The sequence below is a fragment of the Equus quagga genome, chromosome 6 (genome assembly GCF_021613505.1).
Source record: "Equus quagga isolate Etosha38 chromosome 6, UCLA_HA_Equagga_1.0, whole genome shotgun sequence".
NCBI lineage: Eukaryota > Metazoa > Chordata > Mammalia > Perissodactyla > Equidae > Equus > Equus quagga.
In genome coordinates, this window is record NC_060272.1 from 109,112,061 (window position 1) to 109,139,457 (window position 27,397).

General features: G+C 40.3%; 1 protein-coding gene across 1 annotated transcript in view; it reads left to right on the forward strand.

The window, feature by feature from the left end:
• KDM4C (lysine demethylase 4C) overlaps nucleotides 1-27,397 on the forward strand; it is a 387,672-nt gene that overhangs the window by 341,990 nt on the left and 18,285 nt on the right. Inside the window, exon 19 of the mRNA XM_046663818.1 lies at nucleotides 7,489-7,659. Coding sequence (XP_046519774.1) covers nucleotides 7,489-7,659 — 171 coding nt within the window. The remainder of the gene's footprint in view (nucleotides 1-7,488; nucleotides 7,660-27,397) is intronic.

The window sequence follows — 27,397 nt, forward strand, 5'->3', positions numbered from 1 at the left end:
GGTTTTAGGCACATCTTCTTCTCCCTGTTCAGGTTGTAATCATTGATGGTTAGCCATCTTTTCTCTGAAGTGTGGTCATTTATTTCAACATTGGTCGAGTCTTAGGAACGTTGGAGAGCTTTGTAATAAGGACCTGTTGAATTTCTAAGCCCACACCTGATTGAGGGCAACATGGTACCAGTGGAGAGAAAACTCTTCTATATTTAAACAATTGGATCCTACTATTGGTGCTGCCCTTTGGATGTGGCTAGGTGTGATGGGAAGGACAGGTATAGTAATGAGTCCCAAAAAGACTTGATGAGTTTTTTTTTTAATTAATATGGCTTCAAACCTGAGAATAAAATCTGTTCATTTGATTGAAACAACATATCTTAGGAATTAGTATTGACTAATAAGAACAGAATAAAGGTGCCTGTTTTGTTATATCACATTTGGCCCAAATATAGGAGATGTAAGTAAGTCAGATGAAATTCTATCATAAATTTGGGATCATTCCACTTTACAAAGTGTTCATTTCCTCAAGTCATTCTTATATCATATTAACTGAAAGGTAAATGTTGAAGATGGTCTTTTCTTACTAAGTAATTTGGCGTCAGCTTTTTTTGAGCATCTCAATTGAGTATATCTGATTGTGGATTGGTTATTTAAAGAATTTAGAGGGCCGGCCGGGTGGCGCAGTGGTTAAGTGCGCATATTCTGCTTTGGCGGCCTGGGGTTCACCGGTTCGGATCCCAGGTGCGGACATGGCACCACTTGGCATGCCATGCTGTGGCAGGTGTCCCACATATAAAGCGAAGGAAGATGGGCACGGATGTTAGCTCAGGGCCAGTCTTCCTCCACAAAAAGAGGAGGATTGGCAGCAGTTAGCTCAGGGCTAATCTTCCTCAAAATAAAAAAAAAAGAATTTAGAAACTTGCACGGACTCTTGTATTTTATTACATTTAGTATTTTCAAGAATTATTAAAGAAATACATAATGGAAAGTACAGAGAAATAGACAAAGAAGCAAATAAATAAAATCCTGTTACCTAGAGCTATACATTGCTAACAGCTCAGTATATATATTTTTTGTATTCCTTTTATATCTATTATCTTATGTGTGACAAACCATTGCAAAATTTAATGGCTTAAAACAATGACAATTCTTTTGCTGGTGATTCTGTGGGTCATCAATTTAGGCTGGGCTCAGCTGGGTGGTTCTTCTGCTCCAGACTAGTTGCCCCAGTCATCTGTGGTCAGCTACAGAACATCCTGCCTTCTCTGGTGTGAGTTTTCTCACATGTCTAGGGCCTCAGCTCTGGTCAATGTGATATCTCATCTGCCAGCAGGATAACTTGAGTTTGTTCACACAACAGTCTAGGGTCCCTAGAGAGACAGCAGAAGTGTGCAAGGCCTCTTGAGCAAAAGGCTTTGAATTGGCATATCATTACTTCTGCTGTGTTCTTTTGGCCGAAGCAGGCTAAGCCACAAGGCCAGCCCAGATTCTAGGGGGCAAAAATAGACTCCAGCTCTTGGTGGGAGGAGGTATAAAGTCAAATTGTAAGGGATGTGGGAAAAGGGAGAAGAGAAGACTCTTGGCATTTTTGCAACTTACCGCAGTGTGTGCGCATGTCATGTGTATATAATATTATGAAAACTGAGAGCATATGCAGTTATACATTCTGCATTTTTCATCACCAGATAGGCTCCAAATCCAAGTTACTAGTTCAATTCTGTGAGTATACTGGGGAGAGTAAATGAATTCTTATCTGAGAAGTGCCTCAAAATGTATGTAGAACAAAGGTGGTACTCAATAAATCGTAATTAAAAGAAAGAAAAAGAAAATGTGACTTCTTTAGGAAACTGCTTGAATTCCATCAGTCCCACTTCCTGGTTGGTTTTATTTCTCTTCTGACTTCTTTCCACATTTATTCACCTAGTTGATGGTGCCGGGGTACTCATGTTGGAAGAACTTCAACTGTTTAATGAAAATAAAAACTACCTAACAAGGTTATTGGGAGAATTTAATTAACTCATGTATATGGATGTGTGTTGGAAACTCTAGATGTGTTATTGTTTCCCAGGAACTCTTTGATGCTTTTGTGGGATTTCTAGAAGATGTTCTTACTTAACATTTTTTCACATCCCCAGCATCTCAAACTGACTCTAGCTTTTCTTTAAAAGAATTTGTGCATTTTTTTAAAAAAAACCAGTTTGTTCATTTCTGCCTAGTGCATGTTAAAGAAAATTTGACTTTCACAACCTTAGACTGCACACTAATCTTCAAAATACCATAGCTGTTTCTTTAATCTGATGGAGCCCCTTACATAACGTCTGTCTTCTCTGATCAGCAGTGACATTCTTAACATCAATAGATTCTTAGGCTTTTCTGACAGGAATTATTTTTAAGGATGTATAATCGGTTATGGGGTATGCTTGTCAATAAATTTTTCCTGCAAAAATAAATCAGAAATCCTATCAAAATAGCATTATGAAAAAAATTTGTTTTCCTTAGTACTCCCCATGAAATGGTCATGCTTGAAGCTTATGAAAATTTCTATTTAGATGAAGGCTGTGAATTTAATTTGTGTGCCGGCCATCTTTCCAACCAGTCAATTTGCATAAATTTCAGGTCCTAAGCAGGAAAAAAGATGGTTGTGGTCTAGAGTCAACCTTTTCTCCATCAAGCCTGTATCACCTTTCTTCTCCCTTTACTGGCTGCTTCCGTTTTCCACACCCTGTGAATTTCACCATAAGCCTTCTTTATTCCCTCCCTCTAACCTGCATACATGCCTACTCACCCCTAAAAAGAGGAACGTCTTCCTAAAACTCCCCTTTATGTCTCTTTGCCCTTTTCTGAACAGTGAATGCTTAGAATCAGTCCTCTCCCATTTTGAAAATGTGTCCGTACCTGTCCTCACACTTCCTTCATTCAGTTTTTCATTGATTAGTTCATTCATTCCTTTATTCATTCATTGTTTGTCTGGCAGCAACAATGTTGTACATGCTGTGCTGGGTGCCGTGGATAAAAAGACACTGACCCATGGATTTTCCTGTCGTAGGAGGGACAGTAAATGAAAGTGACATTTGGCCGGGGCTTTAAGAGACTTGTAAACAAAGGCTTTGGGAGCTTTAGGGGTGACGGGGAGGAGACCTCATTATGCCTTCTTTCCTAAGGACCATCACTTTGTGCCCACATTTGACAAGAGTTAGAGTCAGGAGTGGATGAGGCAGAGAGCATGACAGTGATGCTGGATTGAGTCTTGTCATATGAAATCAGGGTGCTGAGCAGTCATACATGCCAATTGCTGAGTACAATAGGGAAGAGTGGTTTATTAACCTGGGGCTAGGGTCTTAGGTATGTTCTCCATTTCCTAAAATGAAGCCAGTTAACATTTGCTGAGAACAAGCTGCCTGTGAGTCTAGGTATTTTGTGGACTTCATCCTGTTTTACAGCAAACCTTCATTGTAAGTTGTATCCCTTCTACAGATGAGCAAACAGAGGCTGGTAGAAGTTAAGTAAACATCCCCAAGAGCACACAGCTAGTAAGAAACAGCTTAGAATTCAAATCCAAACCATTGTCTCCTTGGAGGATGAATTTCAGTTGTAATAACATATGCAAAAGGAACTAATATATAGTAAAATACAGTACTTGCATTCTGACCATGAGTATTTTTACATCAGTTTGCCAGAGGTACATCTACCAAAGAGAGTTGCTGAGATGAAGCTCTGTTTGGCTCTAATTCAGGTCGCTCAGAGCCACTGTGTGTGGCCACACAGGTTGTGGATTTCACCTCCTAGAGTTACTGGTAACCTATAATCTTACATAGCAGTCATAGGCCTAATTTTGGAGGTAGATAACTCTGCAGACTGTCCCTTTGTTTGTATTTATTATTACCTCTAAATCCTTCTCTTACTTTGAAAGGTTAGATATATTTAAATGGGATGGACAGAGAAATGAGGTAGGAAATGAGGTAATTATTTCAGCGTATGTCACATACTATGGCCTTGATGTTAAAGTAAAGACTTCTACTTCAAGCATAGCACATTCAAACCACTACAGGCTTCTTACTGTTGTTTTTTGTCAAGATGTTTACAAACCTAACTATACCAAAGGTATAAAAAATTTTCCCAAATAAGCCAGCATTCACTAGGGAATGATTTCAAGGAGGAAAATATCCTTTTGTTTTGTTAGGCATTTGAGAAACTAGATGGCAGGGCCCACTCTACAAGTAGCAGACCCTTAGCAACACATTTTTGGGAGAGTTGCCTCTTATCCAAATCATGAGCATCTTTGTCCTCAGTTCTTTACTCCAGGCCCTCGTCTCCCACCTGGACTGTTGCAATAAGCTCCACCAGCCCCTTCTGCACCTGTAGCCATATAGAACTGCATCATTTTCCTTCTGTACCTAAACCTCTCAGTGGCTTCATAGGCTCACAGGATGGTGTCTAGATTCCTTAGGGTGGCCTAAGAACTGCCCTCCCCTCGTCTTCCCCCCATAGCCTGACCTCTGGGCCCTAGGCCATTTCTACACTCTCCTCCTACCTCTTCTTCCCCTCCCACACAACAGCAGGACCTCTCGCAGTTCTCAGAACAGAACAGGCTGTTTCCTGCTTTTAGGTCTTTGCTCATGCCCATCACTCTGTGCTTCATTGCCCTCCTGCCCTAATTCTGCCCATGAATACAAAGTCATGTTCAAGATGGCGTGCTAGAATACATCCCATCAGTCTTCCATCGTGCATCTGTATGATGGCTTCATGGCACATACCTGTGTGGGCCTGTTTCAGGGAACAGGGATCAAGAATTTTAGTGGTTTTTGTATATTTGAGTCCCCAGCACCAGAGGAGGTGCTTGGTGCCCACTGGCTAGTATAACAAGTTGAAGGAATAACTGTTGAAGGAATTAGTGAATTAAAGACTCTGTGGACATGTCTTCTTTGGTTTCTGGAAGGTAAAGATCAAATATAACACTTTGTCCCCTACAGGATGTTTTAGCCTTTCTTGAAATTCAGGGCAAAAAGGTAAAGCCTTTAATAGAACCGATATGCTGAATGATGACACTTTATTTTCTGGTGATGTTCTAAATACCCCTGCTGGGAAACACTGGGATTTAATGAGTCCTGGCTTTCTGGAGGTGTAGATAATGTGTTAGACTAATGTTAGTATCTTAGTGATTATGAGACCATGTCTTCCAGGACCCATTTAGCTAAGGGCCTGGACCTTCCCAAGTGCTTGATTCAGGGTCTCTTCTAGTGGGTCAGAGCTTGTGGCATCAAATGAATCAGGTCAATGAATGAGACTTGGAGTTGGGGAGGAAAGGGGTCCCAGAGCTGGAGAGCAGATTTCTGCATAAGATGTTGACTACCATCTTTGCCTGGCAGGAATGGGTTTGTAGGAGTTCCTGAAAGGGGAGCAAAAGTCTTATCCTGAAAAACAAAACACCCATAATATAACAATCATTTCTGGAGGACTTACTGTGAGCCAGGCACTCTGCCAAGCATTTTCAAGAGAAGGCTTTTATCCCAAAGTCTTATGCTGCCACCGGATGATGTGTACACCCTGAGACCTAGTCGTGGTGTTCCAGGAGGCCGTGAACATGTGTGGAAAGAGAGGAATGGAAAGAAAAAAAGGAAGTAAAGGTGGAGTCTACAACTCATGCCCGTGTTCTTAGGGAAGCGTGCAGCCCATCCTGACTATCCAGCTGTTATCGAATTGATAATTGAACTTTACCCTAGTGTTTAATTTAGAAATGAAGTAGTTTGTCTTGCAGGCTCGTTTTTCTTGTCTAAAATTATCAGCTGTGCTACAGGTTTTTAAAAAGTAGCTGGGTGTATTTTAGGATTGAGCAAATGTGTAAATGGGTTCATGTTGTTTTACCGAGGTTCTCACTGAGAAAGTAAGGACATGCAAAGATGGAATGGGGGAAGGCAAGAAAGAACCCTGTGGGGATATCACCATGATGCAGGATTTCTAACATAGCTACATACGTATTTATACACATATACGTACATGTGCATATGTATGCATACGTGTGTATACATGCATATATTTCCTTACTCTGTCTATTGAGAGAGTCAAGAAGCAAAGATACCCTTGTAGTAATAAGTACACCTGAGCACCTGGATCTAGGTCTTTAATATCACTGCCTTCTAAAACAACCCACTTTCCTTGAGGAAATGCTAAATCCAGGGCTGGGGCAAGATGATCCTGGGACATCTTGTCGGTCAGAAAGTAGGGAACTGGTAAAAAAAAAAAAGATGTTTAAAAGACACAGGAAAAAGCTTGAAGAGGCTTCTGTTGGCCAAATCTGGGATACTCTGAGCACCAAAATAATTTAAGATGAGTTAAAACAATGGGGGAAGAGGAATTAAGTCCATATTGATAATGGATGGATGGATGGACAGACGGATGAATGGATGAATGTGGAGAGAGAAGGAGACTCTTGCTTAACAAATGCTAAGTGCCAACTAGTAAGTGTGGAGGGAGTGCTGGAGCGAGAAAAATCAGCATATCACCACCATCATAGAAGATTGGGTCAGACAAGACTCATCAATGGACGCTAACTCTATAGAAGTGTGTAGGGACAGAATATTTGCATAGTGCTAATGGTTCTCCCACAGATTACTTATTAGTTGTAAGCAAAAATAGTAATTATAAAGTGGAGAAACTGGACCACACAGTTGACCAGGATCAAAGTCAACATCACCACTGAGAGACAGACAAACATCATGTGCCTCCAGGTGTGATATCCTGAGAAGAATACATCATCTTTGTGGTATTCTGGCTAGGAATATATAACAGCATGTAATCATAAGAAAACATCAGACAAATGTTCCACTGAAAAAGCATGGGGAGGTAGAATTGTATCTTTCAGAACTATCACAGTCATAAGAGACAAAGAAAAGCTGTGGAAATGTTCCAGATTAAAGGAGACTAAAGACACGTGGCAACTAAATGCCATACCCGACTCTAGGCTGGACCCTGTACTTGAGAGCAGGGGAGGAGGCTGGTGCCATACAGGTCATTATTGGCTTAGTTGACAAAATTGGAATATGCATTGTATATTAAAATATCTTACCAATGTTAAATTTACTAAAGTTAGTAACTGTACTGTGGTTATGTAAAGGAAAATCCCTATTCTTAGGAAATACACACTGACATATTTAGGAGTAAAAGCCCATGACGTATGTAGCTTATTTGCAAATGGTTCAGGGGGTTATTAATATTCATATATGCATTTACATATATACATATATAAAACATAGAAAGAATATGCCAAAAAAAGGAAATAGTAAAATGTTAATAGCAATCGATAAAAATAGATGAGTGCAGGTAAAGGGTCAAAGAGTATATAGGTGTTTTTGTACTGTTCATGTTCTTAGAACTTTTAAGTTTGAAATTATTCGCCATAAAAAGTTAAAAAATTTAAAAAAATATGACCAAGTCAATGACTGTTTTCTAAATAAATGTTTCTTTTATTTTCTCTCCTTTTTCTTGCCCCTTCTTTAGAAGTCCAAGGCTGGTGAGAAGGGCATCTCCGTGGGCCAGACGGTCATCACGAAGCATCGGAACACCCGGTACTACAGCTGCCGAGTGATGGCCGTGACCTCGCAGACCTTCTACGAGGTCGTGTTTGATGACGGCTCCTTCAGCAGAGACACGTTCCCTGAGGATATTGTGGTGAGTAGGTTGCTGGGGTGCCTGCTCCTCGGTGCACTTTTTGTATCACTAAACCAGCTGAACCTTTCAGGAATTTTTCTTTTGGAGTAACTCATTTCACTTAATATCCGATTCAGGTGCGCTGTTTTCCCACCACAAAGAAGTACTGTTATCCAGGAGGCTCCTCAGCCTTCCTCATTCTAAATAGTAGCCAGGTGAACTTAGAAGACTCATCTTCCCAAATTCCTTTTACTAAGTAAGAAGTGTACGTGGCCAGGAAACAAAATGTGAATCCACCTATTCTTTTCTGTTACAGAGTATTAGCATGTTTGAGTTCCTTTCTTACATGTTTTTCTTTATACGTAACTGGAGAATATGGCTTTTATTAACTGACCTGATGGTGACATCTGTGATCTGACAGAAACATCTGTGCATATTTCATATGGGAGTCACAGAAATCACACAGGAAAAGGGCTCAGGCTTTTGCTCAGGCTCAGAGTTTCTTAACTGTGTCTGGAACGGGACATGCGTGCGTGCACACCTCTCTGTCTGTCTGTCTTCTCCTTCCTGTCTCGCCTCAGTGAACACCTTGGGGCTTATTCAGAGGAACTAGGACTGTGTCTCAGGGGCTTGCTTTTTAACAGAATGTTTCACGAGAAGAGTACTTTCCACAGAAGGTCTTTTGAAACTGAGGTCAGATCACATAACTGGGAGCAGGTTAGTCTTCTGGTCATCTTGTTTTCCCTTCCATATTTAAGGGGAGTTCCATTTTGGGGAGCCAGGCCTCAATACTGCAGTTGTAACTTCTGCCTTGTCCTGGATCTGTTGATGCTTTGCTCTTGTTTGTACTTGGAAAGACCTTTCTTAATGACTCTGGGATAGTAGCAGTTATGCGTTATGTGCAGTTGATAATTAAATGCAACCTTATGAGCTTGCTCATAAATATTTCCAGAATTTTGGTCCCCTGGGACCAAAGAAACATTGATTCAGTCAGCTTTGTTATGCTTACTTCTCTGTGCCATTAAGAGGGACAAGTTTGTAAACAAAGTGACTTTATTTGAAAGATTTTAAAGCAAATGAATTTAGACAAATTAAAAATCCCCAGACCTGGTCATATACCAAAAGGACGAATGATGTTTCTTCGCAGAATTCTAACTGGAACTTCACTTTACTGCTTTGCCATGGCCGTTCATAAACAGCAACCCTTAGGTACCACATTCTCCTTGTTAGAATAGATCGTCCCTTCGAACACTCACTCCACAGTCATTGAGTACCTGCTGTGTGCCAAACAGCACACTGGGTGCTGGCAAAGATAATGAAAAAGACAAGTATGATTCCTGCCCAGTCTGAGGGGACACAGGCTGGTAAATGGGTGCTTTCTCTACAGCACAGTAAGTGCTATGAAAGAACCAGAAGCAACTTAGCACCTGTTGGGTCCAGAAGAATAGCTAAGAGCATCCACAGGGTTAGTAAGGGCTGACTTTCTAACGTGGACCACGTGCCAGGCACAGCTTCAAGAACTTGATGTATTTGAATTTATTTCATCCTTACAATCCTACATGCCAGACACTATGATGTTTTACATTTTGCTGCTGAGGAAACTAAGGCACAAGGAGGTAAATAACTTTCCCAGGGCCACACACAGCTAATAAGTGTTGGGAGGAGTATTCAGTCCCACAGTCTGACTCTAGAACCTTTGTTCCTAACCCCTGGGAAGAAAAGACGTTTAAAGTAGGAGAAGAAGAGATGTGCAAGGACAGGAAAAGCACAAAAATATACAGAAGACTGAGGCCAGCCCCGCCCAGGCTACATACTTATTTTAGAATTAGCCTTCTTTCCTGCAAACTATAAGTACTGAGCCAGCAAAAAATGGAAAACTTTAGGGGGCCTGCCCGGTGGCGCAGCGGTTAAGTTCGCACGTTCCGCTTCTCGGCGGCCCGGGGTTCGCTGGTTCGGATCCTGGGTGCGGACATGGCACTGCTTGGCAGCCATGCTGTGGTAGGCGTCCCACGTATAAACTAGAGGAAGATGGGCACGGATGTTAGCTCAGAGCCAGGCTTCCTCAGCAAAAAGAGGAGGACTGGCAGTAGTTGGCTGAGGGCTAATCTTCCTCCAAACAAACAAACAAACAAACAAACAAAAAATGGAAAACTTTGGTGGGGAGCGTGGTGGGGATGGGATAAAAGACTTCTGAGCACTAATCCCAAAACCTGAGCAGATAGTCAGGTCTTTATCACAAGTTTGGTTTTAAGTATGCATCAGTATTGTGCGAACACAGGCTCTAAAGTTTCTAAGATTGTTCGGGAATGCCAAGGCATTTAAATCAAAAAGAATGAAAAGGCAAAATTCTTTACAGCTTGATTAGCTATTACTTAGCATATTTGATAAGGATTTGAGGTTCAGCAGTGGGGTGTGGGTGTGGTCAAGCTCTAGCCTTGGAGGGAGGGGGCAATGGTGTGAGTTGACATAGACTGGAAAGGGGACATCTGTTTAAATTTGTGTGAATGATAATTTTTTCAGGGAAAAAACAGTTATGATTGTCTGTGAGTAGGGCTTCTCTTATTCAGTCTTTCCCACTGTCAATACTCCCTGCCATCCTATCTCATCTACATTTTTGGTGACTTGTTCAAGGCCTCTTTGACCAAGTAGGTATATTTGAAGCATGTTGTATTTTCAAATTTCACATACTTTCTAGTAGTGTTACCATTTGTCAGCTGCTGTGGCCTCTTCCCCTTTGTTGTCTTGGTGCTGAATGAGGTGTCCCCAGCTTTACTTCACTGGTGTCTATGTACCTAAGGTTTTATTTTTTCTTATAATGTTTTATTAGAGTCCTCTAGAGAAACAGAACCAATAAGATGTGTGTGTGTGTATTTAATATATTAAATATATGATATGTAAATATACAGTCATGCACTGCATAACAACGTTTCAGTCGACAATGGGCTGTGTATACAATGGTAGTCCCATAAGATTAGTACCATATAGGCTAGGTGTGTTGGTGTGTAGTAGGCTATACCATTTAGGTTTGTGTAAGTACACTCTATGGTGTTTGCATGATGGCAAAATCACCTAAGGATGCATTTCTCAGAATGTGTCCCCATTGTTAAGCAACACGTAACTGTATGTGTGTGCATGTGTATGATTTATTATAAGGAATTGGTTCATGTGATTGTGGAGGCTGAGAAGTCCCAAGATCTGTAGTCAGCAAGCTGGAGACCCAGGAGAGCAGATGGTGTAGTTCCAGTCCAAAGACCTGCAGGCTCAAGACTGAGGAAGAGCCGATGTTTCATTTCAAGTCCAAAGGCAGGAAAAAGCTAAGTTCCGGCTCAAAGCTAGTCAGGTGGGAGGAATTCTTCCTTGCTCATGAAAGTCAGCCTTTTTGTTCTATTCAGCCCTTCAGTTGATTGGATGGGATCCACCCACATTAGGAGGGTAATCTGTTTTACTCAGTCTATCAATTCAAATATCAAAGTCATCCAAGAACATCATCACAGACTCACCCCGAACAATGTTTGACCAAAACCAAATATCTGGGCATCAGAGGCCCAGTCAAGTTGACAGATAAGATTAACCATCACAAATATATTGTCCTGGGGCATTTTAGAAGATTGTTTTCCTTGTGATGCCAAGCTCTGGTGCCACAGCTCTAACTCTGTGGCAGAGTGTCATTCCTTTCTGTAAAGCAGCCACGTTGTTTTGGTCGGTTTGTAGCATTCTGTAGATCTACTCCATTAGCCATGTACTTTGTCCTGGTCATCATCTAGGTTCCCAAAAGACGAAGTCATAGATTTTATAAAGCAAGCTTTTAAAACTTAAAGGATTATCAAGGCTTGATTGGGGTCACATTGTTTCTCATGATGTTAATGAAAGCTACAGGATTAAATTGTAGTATGTCAGCTAGACTTCAGTTTTAGATAAAGGAATTTGATATTATATTTTAAGATATAATGTATGTGTATAATTAAGTATATTATAAATATATTCACATATAAATTATATTTATTCCCATATATGATATAATGTGAATGTGTTAACATGACCATTTTTTAGGCCATATGGCCTAATTGTTATGATCACCTCACATCCATCTTTGATATTCTATGTCAGAGCTGTCTTCTGGGAGATGGGGACCCTGTTGGTACCCTACTGGGGAGTTTCATCAGGAGATAAGAAAAATGTAATCAGGTCTGTTTCTGTCTTGCAGATCGTGGCAGAATAATTATTTGATGGAAACACTAAATACATCCCACATTCTTCAGAGAAATCTTATTTTCATTAATTGATATACCTGTGGCATCTAAAACAGGGTAGAAAATGATTTTTTCTTCTGTTTCTCTGAAAACTCTCTAATCCACACAGTGTGCTTATCAGGTGTGAGTGTGGTGGGCAGGCTCTGTCATCAAATGCGATGTCACATCAGTGTTACTGGCTAGTAAAGAACCAGTGTCTCTAAGCTGCAGGTCCTTGATAATTAGAGCTGCGATAAGGGTGCAGCACAATTTCAGTGTTTTTTTTTTTTTTTTTTTTTAAAGATTGGCACCTGAGCTAACATCTGTTGCCAATCTTCTTTTTTTCTTCTTGTCTCCCTGAATCTCCCGAGTTCATAGTTGTGTATTCTAGTTGTAGGTCCTTCTGGTTGTGCTGTGTGGGACGCCACCTCAGCATGGCCTGAGGAGTGTTACCATGTCCGTGCCCAGGATCTGAACTGGTAAAACCCTGGGCCGCCGAAGCAGAGCGTAGAAACTTAACCACTAGGCCACAAGGCCAGCCCCACAATTTCAATTTTTTAACTATGAAAATAAAATTTAGAATCAAGTGTAATCATCTCAAACTATTTGTGTATGACATAAATGTAGTCCTTTGTGAAGCCTGATGCTTGAGTAAAGAAAGTTACATTCCCTTATTTATAGAATCACTAATTACAAATCATTTTATAAACCTAACAGAGGAGAAACCTTTAATGTAGGCTGGCCTATCCATGTGAGAAAATAAATTACCAGGCATTGAAAGGCCTATGTTAGGGTTTTGTGGCTAGAGAGAGTATTTAGAGCAGTAGGGAGAAGCTTTCTTTGAACTACCAGGAAATTTCTTTCCATACCTAGGTGCTTTATTTTTGTGATAGTCTGAAAAATGTCCAAAAATTTCTCTCAAAAATACAGCTGCAGAATGTGTGTCAGCCCAGTTAAACTCAGCATGCAATCTGTAGCTGTCAAGGGAAGTAATAAAAGATGTATTACCTCACGCCTCCATCTGTCAGTCTATGAAATTGCAACACACTTCCTGATGAATTTTTTTGTCTCCTACTGTTTTGATGGGAATGGAAGTGGCCCACCTGAGAGAACTCAAAGAGCATGGCGATTCCAGGGCCTCCGTTTAGCCCATGCTAAGACCCAGGATCCACCAGCATGCCCGTGTTGACACTAGAGTGATGACTGCTTCCTTTCGTCTGAACGGAGAGCTGATTTCGAGGATGAGCATTGTGCAGTGTGATCTGGATAGTTCCATAACGAGCACTTAACATTCACCACTGGGCGTGAGAAGAGAAACAGGACCCTTTAGAAGTTCAACAGCGAGTCCGTCACTGAAATTTCCCTGAGGACTTGCTACATTTTTCAGCCTGTGTTGAAATGGGGACTAAGCACGAGAACTATACTCTTCAGGATTTTCGGGGTGGAGTGTCATGGCCGTTAATTTTTGTTGGCTGTACAATGCAAACTGAAGTTCTTAGAGCTCATTTTTTTCCTTAGTTATAGGCAAATTACTTAAACTTTCAAGCCTCAGGTTTTCTTCCCCCACTAAAATGTGAATAATAGTTCCTATCTTCTGGGATTATTGAAAGGACTAAATAAGCTAAATGCCTGACACATTGTAGGGACAAAATCAAATTTTTTAGGATATTAACTTCAGTCTGTAGAGTTTTTTTTCCTTTTTCCTCCCCATCTAGTTTTTGCTGCCCATTTCTGTTCTTGATGAAATTTGGTTAGAAGATGTGTCCTCAGAACTTTGTTCCTACTTGTTAGGTTAAACAGGTCCCTGCGCATGTGAGATTTCACTGAGCATATTGTTTCCACTTGCCGTGAAGCAGTCCTAGCATCTTTAGATTTTATAATAAAGATATGTCTATAATTATAAATATATAATATATATATAATTTTCTACATTTATGCTTTTATTTTTCTGAGTGTTTAAAGTGTTATTTCATTGGCTTTTCATAACAAACTCTGCTGCAAAGTAAGTTCTTGCTCATTTCACAGGTGTGATATTTGCCAAGTCGCAAAAGCTTTGATTTGTCCAGGATCCCCAAACTAGGGGTGACAGAGTTAGGTGGGCCCCCTGTATTCCATTGCTTTTGGGCACCTTCCAGGAAATCTGCTCTCTGGGACTTGGTGTAGCTGTGGGAGAAGACCTCGTGCCTCCTTTGATGGACAGGGTGTAGGAGCTGCTCAGTGTTCAGTACCTCACAAGCTCCCACTTGGCACGTGTAGGTACAGGGGTGACTCTGGATGTCCTGGAGACAAAAGAAAATATCTGAGGAGGTTTGAGAAACTAAGAAAAAAGTTGTTCCAGATACACTCTATGCTATAGCATCTTGGAAGCATTTTTGGATTCCTCTTGGCTCCTAGATTTTGAGGTACCCTGGATTTTCAAGTCAGGTGGAAGGTGCACCCCATCCCAGACCATCTGTGGTATATTTGCTCCAGACTGATGCCCCTTCCCTCCCCCGCCTTGCCAGTCCTGGTTCTTCTAGAATCAGTGGAAAATTTACTTTTCTAAGCCTTCAAATTCAGCTGACAAATTTTATTTTATTTCTAAATCTAATAATTTTTGCATAAAAAATAAGAACAAACTCATTTGTTGCTTGGTTAATGTTCATATGATGTATAAATTTGACAGATCAAATCCTAAACATTTTGCGTTAAGTAATCAAATTTCCTTGGACATCTTAACTATGATTATAGATTTAACGTATATAATTCTCACAATTTTTCTAAGCACTTAATGCCCATAAATCTAATAAATCAGACATTAGTTTAGTAATTCAAATTCTCGTATTTCAAACATCTTCAAAAAACAAATAACACGTATAGCAATATACTATTTACAAAACACATTACTGCACCTTTTATAAACACAATTTACAATAGATAGATTGTATTTAAACACAATTTAATTGATAGATAAGTAGATAGAATCTACCGACCAAGGAGGAACAATATTACTATATTGGCTAGGAGTTTACTAAGAAAAAATAATCAAAGTCCTCAAGGCCTTTCAGAAGCAGAGAGTCTGGTTGTACCTTTGAAGATGAAACCCACAGTTACTGGGCAGGGGCTCCTAATTAACATCAGCTTTAATCTGATTTGTCAGCTCTCTAAACCATGTGCCCCTCACTGAGGCCTTATTAGTCTCATAAGTTTTACAGACTCTCTCTTAAGTTGGTGGGGTTGATGCTTACCAGGCCCTGGGATTTTATTCCCTTTTGTGTAACTCTTGTGTGGCTTTTTGCATTAAAGCCTGGAGCATACTAATGGAAAGTTGGGTTGGGCTCCCTTTCTCTTTTATCAGTTGTATGTATCTCTCTGACCACGATTCTGTAGCCATCATATTGACAATTTCCATTTAGCACTGGTGATCCTCTGAAGAAAAGTATGTCATTGCCCTGATGTCCCATGCAGGAGATTAACTAGTTGCCCTGAAGACACACTGTCAGTTATGTTTTTCTTCAAGTATATACCTCCCTCACTTGACAGTATTTCTCTTATTTCTCTGTTGGTAATTATCTCGAGGTGATTGGTTTGGGGAACTTATTCCCAGGAGACAGGATCCTGGTGTTTCTTTCCCATCCTTTTCTGTCCAGGGGAACCAAGGTATAGCATCTCATCTTCAGCCTAACAAAATCAAAATAACTACCTTGAACTTGAGGGCAATGTTATTAATTTCCAGGACTTCATCATCATTTCTCAGTGCAGAGCTTAAACCCAAGGGTGGCAGACACTATCAACCAAATCTACCCTATGTTTGGGAATATCCAGTGATAACATTCTTCCTGAGCTATGTTTTCAGCACTGTGCTGGGCACTGGGGGGTATTCAAAGATGTATAAGCATAGGTGTAGGAGTGATCCTGGGTGTTCTGGAAGCAAAATAAAATGCCTAAGTGGGTTTGAAAGACTAAGAAAAAAGTTGTTCCCAGAAGCATTCTGTGCTGTGGGATCCTAGGAAGCCCCTGGATTTTCAAGTCAGGTAGTCATGTAGACATTACAGTGGCAGAGACCAAGTTGACCAAGGGACACCTCTTGTCAGTGAGGCCACCACAGCTTTGAGAATTCAGGCGCCATTCCAGCCCATTTGTGTTGTTTTGTTTATCACTGATGCCCCTTACATCCCCTCATCCCCAACGAGGAGCTGATCTGAAAGGTTTTACAGGAAAAATAACCAATGAAGATTCTTAAAAATAAATTCAGAAATGGAAGCAATTGTGACGGACCAGAGTGTTGAAGAACACTCACTGGTGAGGAGGGACATGAGCCGGGTTACTGGCTTGTAAGAATTCTTTGTGTGTTCTAGACAGGAGTCCTTTGTTGGATGTTCTGCATTTTTTCTCCCAGTTTGAATATTTCATTGGACGGGTGTAACATTTTGTTTATTCATTTGCCAGTTGATGGACATTAGATTGTTTCTAGTTTGGAGCTATTGTGAGTAATGATGCTATGAACATTTCCTTTCAAGCCTTTGTGTGGATGTGTGTTTTCATTTCTCTGGGATAAATATCTAGAAGTGAGATTACTGAGTTGTATGTTTAGCTTTGTAAGAATCTTCCAAACTGTTTTCAAAAGTTGCTGTACCATTTTGCATTCCCACCAGCAATGTATGAGGTTTTAGTTTCTCCACATCCTCACCAGCACCTGCTATTGTCAGTCTTTTGAATAATAACCATTCTAGTAGGTGCACAGTAGTATCTCAATGTGATTTTAATTTTTATTTCCCTGAGGACTAATGATTTGGAGTATCTTTTCAAGTGCTTATTACCCATTCATATATCGTCTTTGTTGAAAAGCCTATTCAAATGTTTCACTTCTTTTTAAAATTGAATTGCAGTGGTTTTCTTTTTTTAATATTTTTTATATGAATCCTTTGTCAGATGTATGATTTACAAATATTTTCTCCCGGTCTGTATCTTGTCTTCCTCCTTTTTCTTTTTTGCTGGGGGACATTGGCACTGAGCTATCTGTGCCAGTCTTGCTCTATTTTTTGTGTGTGGGACACCACCACAGCATGATCTGTTGAGCAGTCTGTAGGTCTGCTTCCAGGATCTGAACCTATGAGCCCTGGGCTGTTGAAGTGGAGTACGTGAACTCAACCGCTACACAAGGCTGGCCCCTTCACTTTCTTAATGGTGTCTGAAGAGCAAAAGGTTTAAATTTTTTTTTTCTGAAGAAGATTCTCCTTGCGCTAACATCTGTTGCCAGTCTTCCTCTTTTTTTTCTTGAGGAAGACTAGCCCTGAGCTAACATCTGTGCCAGTCTTCCTCTGCTTTGTATGTGGGACGCTGCCACAGCATGGCTGGTGAGTGATGTAGGTCTGTACCCAGGACCTGAACCCCTAAACCTGGGCTACTGAAGTGGAGCACAGGGAACTTTAACCACCCAGCCATGTGGCCAGCCCCCCAAAGTTGTAAATTTTAGTGAAGTCTAATTTATCAGTAGTTCTTTATGGATCATGCTTTTGGTTTATATCTTAAGAAATCTTTGCCTAACTCAAAGTCACAAAGATTTTCTCTTATGTTCTCTTCTAGAAATTTTATAGTTTTAGGTCTTACATTTAGAACTATGATCCATTTTGAGTTCATTTTTGTGTGTGGTTTCAGGTCAGAGTCTAAGTTCTATAAAATGAAAGCGACACAACCTAACTTAATTGTTCTAAATATTAAATGAGAGAATGTCTATAGTCATCACAGTGTAGCACCTTACACAGAGTAGGTGCTCAAAGAATGTGGTTCCTCTCTGCTCCTTGACTTAACTTTCTCAAAATTTCGTTACAGAAAGGAAAAATCCATATTTGTTGTTTCTTTTAATATTCTGAACTTCTAGAAAGCCACGTTGGACAGTTCATTTGTAGATCTACTTAATATCAGGAGTATTTTGGAAATGTGTATAGTGTAGGTCTTCAAAAATTTAATTTCGAGATTATAATTTCGTACCTTTAGAGAAAGAGTAGAAAATACCAGATAAAGGAATGGTTCCCTCTCCAATGAAATCTTAAATGTGGTGAATGTGCTCAGACCTAAAAAAATCCTTTGATATATTCTAGAGATCAGTCTTTTCAAGATCGCATTTCAAACCAGGATGTGTTTTGTTTTTCCAAAGAAAGAAAAAGGAAGGGAGGGAAAAAAAGGAAAGAAATTTTTTTGTTAGCAGTGTAGTCGAAATTAATGAATAAGTGTTTACTTAAAGAAGAAATTAAATTCTAGATTTGCCATTTTAACTCAAACTTGTTAGTCATAGCATTTATCTCAGTTTGATATGTGACATCCACTAACCTGAGCTTCTTGAAAGCAAGGGCGATGTCTGTTTGAATTACTGTTATGTACCCAGTACTGAGTACATGGCCAGGTTTATAGTAAGTGGATAATAAATGTTGAATTAAAGACTAAATTAACATTAATAGCCATTACATATTCAAGTATTAAATTTGTTATTCTAGTCATACCTTAGACAATTAGTACGTTATTTTAAAATTCATAGTCACTATCAAGAATTATTTTTAAATTTGAATCCAAGTCCATATGTTAAGTTTCATCTCCTTTCCAGGTAAAGAATATTTAGTCCTTAGAGTAGGGCTGTGTTCCAGTGAGCCTTTAGTATTTGGGCTTCCACATAAGATTCCTCTATTTTGAGGTCTCTAGCCCTGAAAATATTTGAAACTACTGGTTTAGATAACGTGAATTGTTGTATACTGTCCTACTGCTATGAGAGTGAGAAATCTTTATGAAGAGGGGGCAGGGGACCCATGGTGTTAATGGAGCTATTGACTCCTGTGTCTGCCTGAGAGCAGGACTGTTGGGAACTGTCTCCCATGGTCCGAGCAGGCTCTCCCACAAATGTTCAGCTCTGAACTGTGGCTATCAGTGACATCACTTCTAAATCTTAGAGTAGGGCTGAATTAACTTCCATTTAATAGAAAATATAAACATAATGAAAATTCCTTATTGTTTTCAATAAATGCGTGGCCAGATGTCACATATTATAGAATCAGGATGTCATCATAGCATCAGAATGTCAGCGTTCATATTGACCCTTCCATTCCTTTTTAAATGAAAATGGCACACCACCTGTCTATGATGCAAGGTTTCAAACTCTTAAATCTTTCCTTGCTCTAACTTCATTTTGATCTCAAACTTAGATACTGTAACCTTGAATATGATATAATGATGCGTGTTTCATAAATGCCTTAAATTTCCAGAGCTGACCCTTCCTGTAGCACATTTTTAAGCACAATATTCTGAATACAATTTCTGAAATATATAGCTAATGTGGAGAGCTTCCTGAGGCAAATAGTCAACAAGGAGCTGCCTGTTTACAAGCCTTTTACGTTATCTTTCACCTCTATCCAACCCCAGGTGCAAACACACCAGGATATAGCACATAAATTGGTGACACATCCCAGAAGATATTGGGCTCATAAATCAACAGTTTATGTTCCTGTTTGACCATGGAGTTTAAATTATTTTGGTAATAGAGTGAACTTAGATTATTGTTTGATAAGTATACCCAGTAGAAGTCATACTATCTACTTACTGATGAACCAACACTTCCTTCATTTTATTATTTCCTTTTCACTTTCTATTTCTTATTTTTTCCTATTATTTCCTTCCTTATTTGAATGAAGTTAGCTGATTTTCATGAGTGAGAGAGAACCACTAATAAATCTCGCCTTGTGCTTTACTATACGAGTTATATTTTGAGGTCAGAGTATGTGGGGAAAGGGAGAAGAGAAATGCCATAAGGAAATGTAGAGAGAGAGTGGGAGTGAGTGTGTTTTTTCCTTCAATCTCTAATCTTTCCCACAGTGAGAAAATGGTAAGAAGTGAGTGAAAACTTGGAAGCTGTGACCTGCTGTAATCTTTGTTGATTGTATGTGTTTCTGCAAATCAGTTGCTCTGTATCATCGGATTTCTTGGCTTCTATAAAATGGAGGATAGTGTGTTTGCAAGTCTTCTATGCTTTAGATGTTTTATCCAATACCATGAAACATAAAGAATGTTTAACTCCTTCTCAATGTTATAATATACATGTTCAATAATGTTTTATACATGGTTCTTCAGATCCAAGTAGGGTTTTCCATCAATAATTGATGCTGCTGTGATCTGTGCCTGAAAAAGATGCCTTTTGAGAATTGATGGCTAACAACTTGGTTAAAAGGGAAGGGTGTCTTAAAATTATGTATATTTCCGATAGTATAGCTATAAGGATATAGTTATAGGTTATTATTTTTAAAACATGCCTGATATTTACCCTTTTTAGCCTTTAATTAAGAATAATCTGACCTAACGATTCCTTAACACGTGAAGTCCTCCTTTTTGTGGGGGAGAAACAGATGAAATTGAATCTTCCAAAGCAGTTTATCTGATTTATAGTATAAAAATAATGACTCACAGAAAACAAGTCAGGCTTTTGTCATTGCTTCCAAGCAGCCAATATCTGAAGCCTGTTGAAATAGGAACTAGAAAGAGAACTGTGGAAAGAATGTGGTTGTGAGCGCCGTTGACATTAGGTGTGATTCGGTAATAAGATACATATTTTGGAGACTATCTTATCATGCATGCAACAAGCCATATGCCAGGTTTCTTATGGCTACACTAGGCCCTATAACTTTGCTTCCTCTTCTTTCTAGGTATTTTATTCCCTCCCTAGGCAAGGAACTTTTGAATGATTTGTATATGAAATTTAATATTTTATTAACAGATTTAAAATCTATTTCAATACTAGTAAAACTCCTCTCCTATGTCATTAGTTATGTTTCTGCAGGGTTCTGTATTGTGTTTTGCTTTTGTCTTTGTTTGCATGAAGTTGGAAGGACAAATATTTAACCAATATCTAAGAGTGGATTCTGTCCAGGAGAAGTCTGATGAGGATGGGGAAACTGTATATGGTGCTCAAGACCTTTTCTCCACGACCGAGAGGGCTGTGTGGATATGGAAGGCTGATACTCCCCCAGGAGGCCCTTCCTCTTGTAGAGAAGGAACCCCCACAGGGCCAGGCCTTTGGTAAGCCACATCTGGGCACCTGCATGGTGATTTGTAGATTCACTAGTCGATGCGTATCTAACTCTTCAATAAGTGGTAGCCTTACCAAAAAAATTTGTTTGCAGTGATCACCTGCACCCTGCCAGGCATTGCTGCTGGGCCCTGGAAATATGATGGTGAGAAATAAAATTGAAATGGTTTTTGCTCTCATGGAATTTACAATCCAGTGGGAAAGAGTAACCTATGACAGTCACACTAATAAAAGTGTACTTCAAATTGAGGCAAGTCCTGAGATGACAGGAATATAATCCTGTAAGAATATGTACCAAAAACACCTTACGTAGATGAGCAGTCCATGTGATTTGAGCTAAGATCTATAGGATGTGTGAACTAGACAAAAGGCAGAGGAGAGTATTCTAGGTGACGCATGCACGAAGGCTGTTGGCAGGAAGGAGTTGGGCCTGCTCAGATTGTTGAAAGAAGGCAAGTACGTCTGTTGGAAAAGGTAAATAATAAGCCTAGAGAAGGAGGCAAGGGCCAGACAAGGCTAAACCTTAGAGACCATGTTATAGTGTTTGATTTTTATTCTAAAGGCAAGGGACGACATTGATGATCTTAAGCAGAAGTCAACATGAAGAGATTAGTTATGAAGCATTTTCTTTGGCTATAGTGGAGAAGACGAATTGGAGACTGGGCCATAGTGGATGCTGGGAGGCTAGTTAGGAGAGCGTTGCAGTAGATCAGAGGAGAAAAGATGCAATTTGGACTAGGGAGCAGTGGAAGGATCTGAAATACATTTAGGAGTTAAAAATCAAGAGGACTCAGTGGTGGACTGATATTGGGTCTGAGAAAGAAAGAGATGTCAAAGATGCTCCGAGGGTTCTGGCTTGCTCAGCCAAATGGAAGATGATGCCCGTCAATGAGACAGGAAATGTTGGAAGAACCCCAGGTTTCAGGACCAAGATCATGAGCATAGACTTGATTGTGTGCAGGTTTTTTCCCTTCTTCCTTGCTTTTCCCATCTAGAACAATTACTTCATTTAGGGCCACCCCAAGACCTCTGCTTTGCAAAACATAAGGTTTGGGGTTTTTTTTTGTCTCTCACATAATTGAAAGGACACTGAGTGAGAGGGCCCATGCCACAGTGTGAGAACAGACATCCCATAGTTCAGAAATGGCATGGTCAGATATTTCATTTTCATCTCTAAATAGGTATAACACACACAGACAATTACATAACTCTAACCCATTTGATAAAATAGTGAACGTTTGCTTAAGTAATTCTTCAATATGAAATATGGCCACGAAACTTGTTGAGTCATATTTAACCTTTCTGGGGCTTCCATCTTGACATCTTAAACATTTAAAATGAGCCTAATCGCACATCTGTGACTTGGCCCCACCGTAAAGCTCATCCTGATGTTCCCTAACTTTTAGCTTTCTTCAGCACTCCTTTCCCTGGTTTTGTTTCCCTCTGTCTTCTGTACCTGTAGCCTGTGGGCTGTCCTCTGGAACTTTTACTTCCCTGTGCCTTCAATGGCTGTGCCTCCCCTCCCCAGCACTCCTGCATCATGAACCAGTGTAAGGGTGATAAATCTCCAGTGTGCCCTGGAAGAGCTCTCATTTTCTGAAGGAGATGGACTGCATGACCTTCTAGAGTTTTGAACACCCCTCATTTTTGAGATTCGTATACTTTTTTTAAAGGGAGAGCATCAGCCACTTACTTTGATAGACAGTATTGTGTGGGTAGCGGTAATAAGAATTAGAGGCTAATATTTAACAATTGCATATGCACAGTGTTTTGCATAACATACACGTGGCTGGCTAAAGTTCAAGAAATATAGAAGGATATGAGATGAAAAGTACAAGTCCTGCAGCACCGCACATCTGGTGCAGTCCCACCTACTGCTTGTATATCCTTCCTGGATTTGAAAAATGCATAGACAAGCTTTATGTGTGGGTATGTGCATGCAGATCTTTGTTTGAATGCACCTGGCGTCATATTGACCTGCTAAAAGCCAGAAACTGCATCCTAGGTGTTACTAATTTTATTGCTAATTCGTGGTTAGTAATGGATGTTTAAAACTGTTTGCTGGCAAACCATCTCCTTTTATCTTATCTTCCTCTACCTCTATATCTACATTTTCACAGCGTCATCCCTGGGGTCTTGCTTTTTTCCTCTTTTAGTGTAACCTTTAAAGCCAGGCTCAGCTGTTCTGGCTCTAGTATCACCTCCACTGACCCCCTCTTTCAGATGCCCATGTTTCCTCGGATTCCTCTGCCCTTTGACATATTTTTGGTTCACAGTTGCCAGTACATGCAAATCTACATCAGTTCTAAACTGGGTGTTTCAAGAAAGGTAACTGAGGGTGCTAACAGAACCTTGTTTTTTGAGGGGGAGATTGAGAAAAGACCATATCATAATTGAAATATTAATTGACGGACTACTCAGTGTTCATTAAGCAGGTCAGATGTTAGCAAGAATCGGGCTTCAAATAAAGATTAATATCCGGTGTGAAAAGAACAGAAAGGTTCCTACTTCAAAGGTTCATTAACTATCAGAAAAAGGGCACAACGTAATCCTCACTGTAATTCTGAAGGAGGCATTGCAGGCTTGTGTGTGATCAGTAAAGCTGAATTCCCCGCCCTCTTCTAATGTGTTTTTAAGCTTTTGGATTAAAAGCTCTTGTTTGGATAAATCTGACAATAGTGTATTATCTACGTATCATTTTCACTCTTGTCTGGGAACCTACAAACAGCAAAATTCTCCTTAATTTCACATTAAGATTATTTTGATTCAACAGCCTTTTGACAACACAAGAATCATTGGGGGAGTTTCTGAAGTTTCTGACATCCCTTTAAGTTTAATAGTGTTGAGTAAATAGATTGATTCATTCTCCTCTCCTCACCCATCTTATTTATCTGTCTACTGTTTGCAACAGACTAGCCTCTGTGGGAATAGGCTGGTAGTAATTACATGCATCCTGTTCTTCATGAGACAGTCTGTTAGGAACATGGTTGTTTAAGTTTAGGCGTTTGCATTAAATCTGAAAGGAAGGACATGTTAAATTAAGAGAGAGAGAAACAGTGGCTTACATAGAAGGTATTTATATAGAGTCGCTCACATTTTATTGCTATGCTCAGGCACATTTGCAACTTTAAGGAAATTCTGGATTACTTCATTTGTACATATGTATACCTCAGGACTCCTCTGCTTCTGAATTTAACATAATATGAGCTGACGTTTTTTGACACATCGTATTCTCACAAATCCTTTTATCTGTCTTCACCCCTTCCTGGTTCTCCTTTTTAATCTCTTATTTAAAATCCTCTCCTGATGTTACCCATTTGCTCAAAATCTCGCACTGCTGGGCTGTGAAATTCACAATTCAAGTATAACCAGCTCTTGGTGAGTTGTGACCCTGTGTAAGTTGTTTCAGTCCTCTGTAAAATGGGGACATGGGCCTAAGGTTGTCTCTTAGGCCTCTTCTGCTTCGGGCAGGGGAGGAAAGCAATGGGTTATCACTCATTAGTCACCTCTGACTGTAAGCATTGAATGCGCTTCTGGCCCAGCCATCTACTGCTTTGTACTCACACATTCCCCTTTTCCGATTCCAGGCCTTGATGACCACTGGTGTGGTCAGTGTGAGGGAGGACATGCTGGGCTAGCTTGGGAGAGGCCGAGTGCTTGAAAGTGGCTGTTGGTTCGGGCACATGGCCCTACACTACAACATGGCATGCCATTTGTCTACTGCAGTATCATTTGGAGACTAGCAGAGCCAAGCTATTCTTAGGTCTCAGCCCAGGAGTAATTAATCCTTGACATATTTTTACACACCACGATGTCCCTTTGCAGTTGTACATTTTACCACAGAAGCTTTGTAAAAGCCTTTTCCATAGCAGTAGGCTGAGACCCACACACCTATCTCTTTCATCATTTTTATGCTTTTTGCTTCCCCTGTTTTAGAGTCACCCAGTTGATTAAGTTAAAACAGACCTTCTTGTGTGCCCACCAAGAATGAGGTAGTGCTGCATGAATAGGTCTCCTCTTTGGGTTGCTGACCCAGAAGGATGCTCCCTTCCTTTGCCCATAGCGGAAGCTGATATTATAAAGAGCTAAGGACTGTAGCCAGAGAGTGATGGAGATTAGGTTAAGGGAAAGGGTAACTGTCTGTGTCTGATTTTTCTTTTCATTCTTTTGCATATTCTGTTCCAACGTTTTGGTGAAAGAGGAAGAACAACAACAAGGGCTGAGTAATTAGGAACTATAGACCCAGCTCTGCCTGTAACTTCCAGTGGTACTTAGGCCATTGAATGAGAGAATCTTAGCCAAGGGGTCTCTCTCCTGAAATCCTGAGTGACTATGGCTCAGTTCAGGGCTGCTGCATCAGTAAGACAGGCTAAGGGTGCAGTCCCCTCCCACCGCAGCCTATAAACCACCCTGTTCCCTTCCCCTGACCCTCCTCTGTGACTCCTACAACTCCCAGCCACTACAGGGAGTCTCCTCTCCCCCCACCCTGGTAAGTGCTTCTCAGACCCATTATTGAACTCTGCAAGAGGCAGGGAGCTCACTACAGATTTGTTTCTGTAATTATTAGGAGCATTGGCTTCTTTGTATGGAGTCTAAATGCTGACTCTGAAATACCCCAAGAGCCAGTCTTAGTCCGTGGCCTCTAGAGCAAAACTGAATAAACCCATTCATTCTCTCTTCACTCATAGCTCTTTATAGATGTGTAGAGAATGATCAGGTTCCTCCTGAGTCTTCTCAAATCCAAACAAAACAGTCCTCCTGCCTCAATCACTTAATACCTAATTGTTGTGGGAAGGAATGAATGATTTAATGAAAACAAACTGGTTTTTAGAGTGCTCTTCCTCCAGGACACTCTCAGGATGAAATTTTCTGGACAACATCCCACTCAAAAGATCACTCTCAGGTGTGAGAACACAGTGCCTGAAACCCAGTCTGACCACGCAAGCATGACAAGTCTTTGTTTCTTTGATCTGGCCCTTGAACACTTACCAACGCAGCTAGGAGGAAGGTTAAATGAATTATTCATGCAGTCATTAAAAGTCATATTTCCAAAGGATATTTAATGGCACAATATAATAAATGGAAAAATCAGGCTCAAAATTGTATATACAGTATGATCCCAATTATATATAAAAATATAAATATGCAAAGGAAAAATCCTCAAAGGAAATGCATCAGAATGTTACTGATTATCTCTGGAGAGTGTAATCATAGGTGATTATGATTTTCAACTTTATCACCTTCTTATGGTTTCCATATGAGCTAGTTTTATTTTCATAATCAGTAAAAAAGTTCTTTTTTAAAAAGATCTGAACTCTTCTGAGAACTCCTTATATCGTGACTCGTTTTCCCTGATTTTCCTTATCTGGATGCTTCCAGATTCTTGTGTCAAAATTTCATTTCAGTTCTCCATCTCCAGAGGCATGTTGAACTCTCTGGGATATAATAACCACACAGTGTACTAATAATCTTTCTGTTAAATGCTTCTGCTTTACACTGTACTTCTGTGGCATAAGAGTTCTTACACTTACCTTTTTAATTTTTATTTTAATACCTGCATTTTTCACTAAAGAGTTGCATGAAGTAAAAAACCACGTCTGTTTTTCTCGCTACTAATCCCAGTGTTCCTAGAACACAAGAGATGCTCAAAAATTACCGCCTTTTTGAGTGAGTGACCGCCTCACTCATCTGCTTCTTAGCCGTGTGGCCTGGGGCACGTCACTGTGCTCCTCTACCTCTGTGGGAGATAACACCTACCCTACTGGGTTGTTTTGGATTTCAACTAGGATAACACTGTCTGATCATCTTTTGTAGTAGGTTCTTGGCTTCTCAGTGCATCCTTTCTTCATGATTTTAAATCCCAAGGATCACGTCCTCCTTGGTGAGAACCTCCAAGGTTTTTGTCCCTCCCTGTCATCCTGCAGATGTTCCCTGTTGATGTGAATTGAATCCAGTCACAGTTCACTTCAGACTCACCAGCTGCCAGTCCCTGTGCTTTGCTCATCTCTTCTCCCCTCCTTTTAAATGTATATTCATGCTAATTTTCCCAACAGAGAGGTTGTATTATTATCTCCATTTGATTGATGGGGAAACCAGGACATAAAGTGATAAAGTGGCTTGTGCTTGGTAACAGCTCTTCTTTGACTCCAGGCAGTGTGACTCCCGACCTTGGCAGCACTACTCTCTGCTGCTTCAGCACGACGTGTCCTGTGTGAGTGAAGCCCCATGCTCTGGGAGGTAGGACATACACAGTGGAGCAGACTGCGCATCTGCAGAGGGCTGCGTGGGCCGGGGCTGCCGCTCTGATCTCAGAGCCCCCTGGTGTGGCCTGTGAGCACAGGACAGCCTTCTCTCCCCACAATGCTTATCCTTATCTTTCCTTTCATCTTTCTCTTTCAGCGTTTGGAACTGACATTTATTTTTAGAAACCACTACAGAGAGATTCACCTAAAGCCTATCTTTTTCTGTCTTGCAACATAAATTT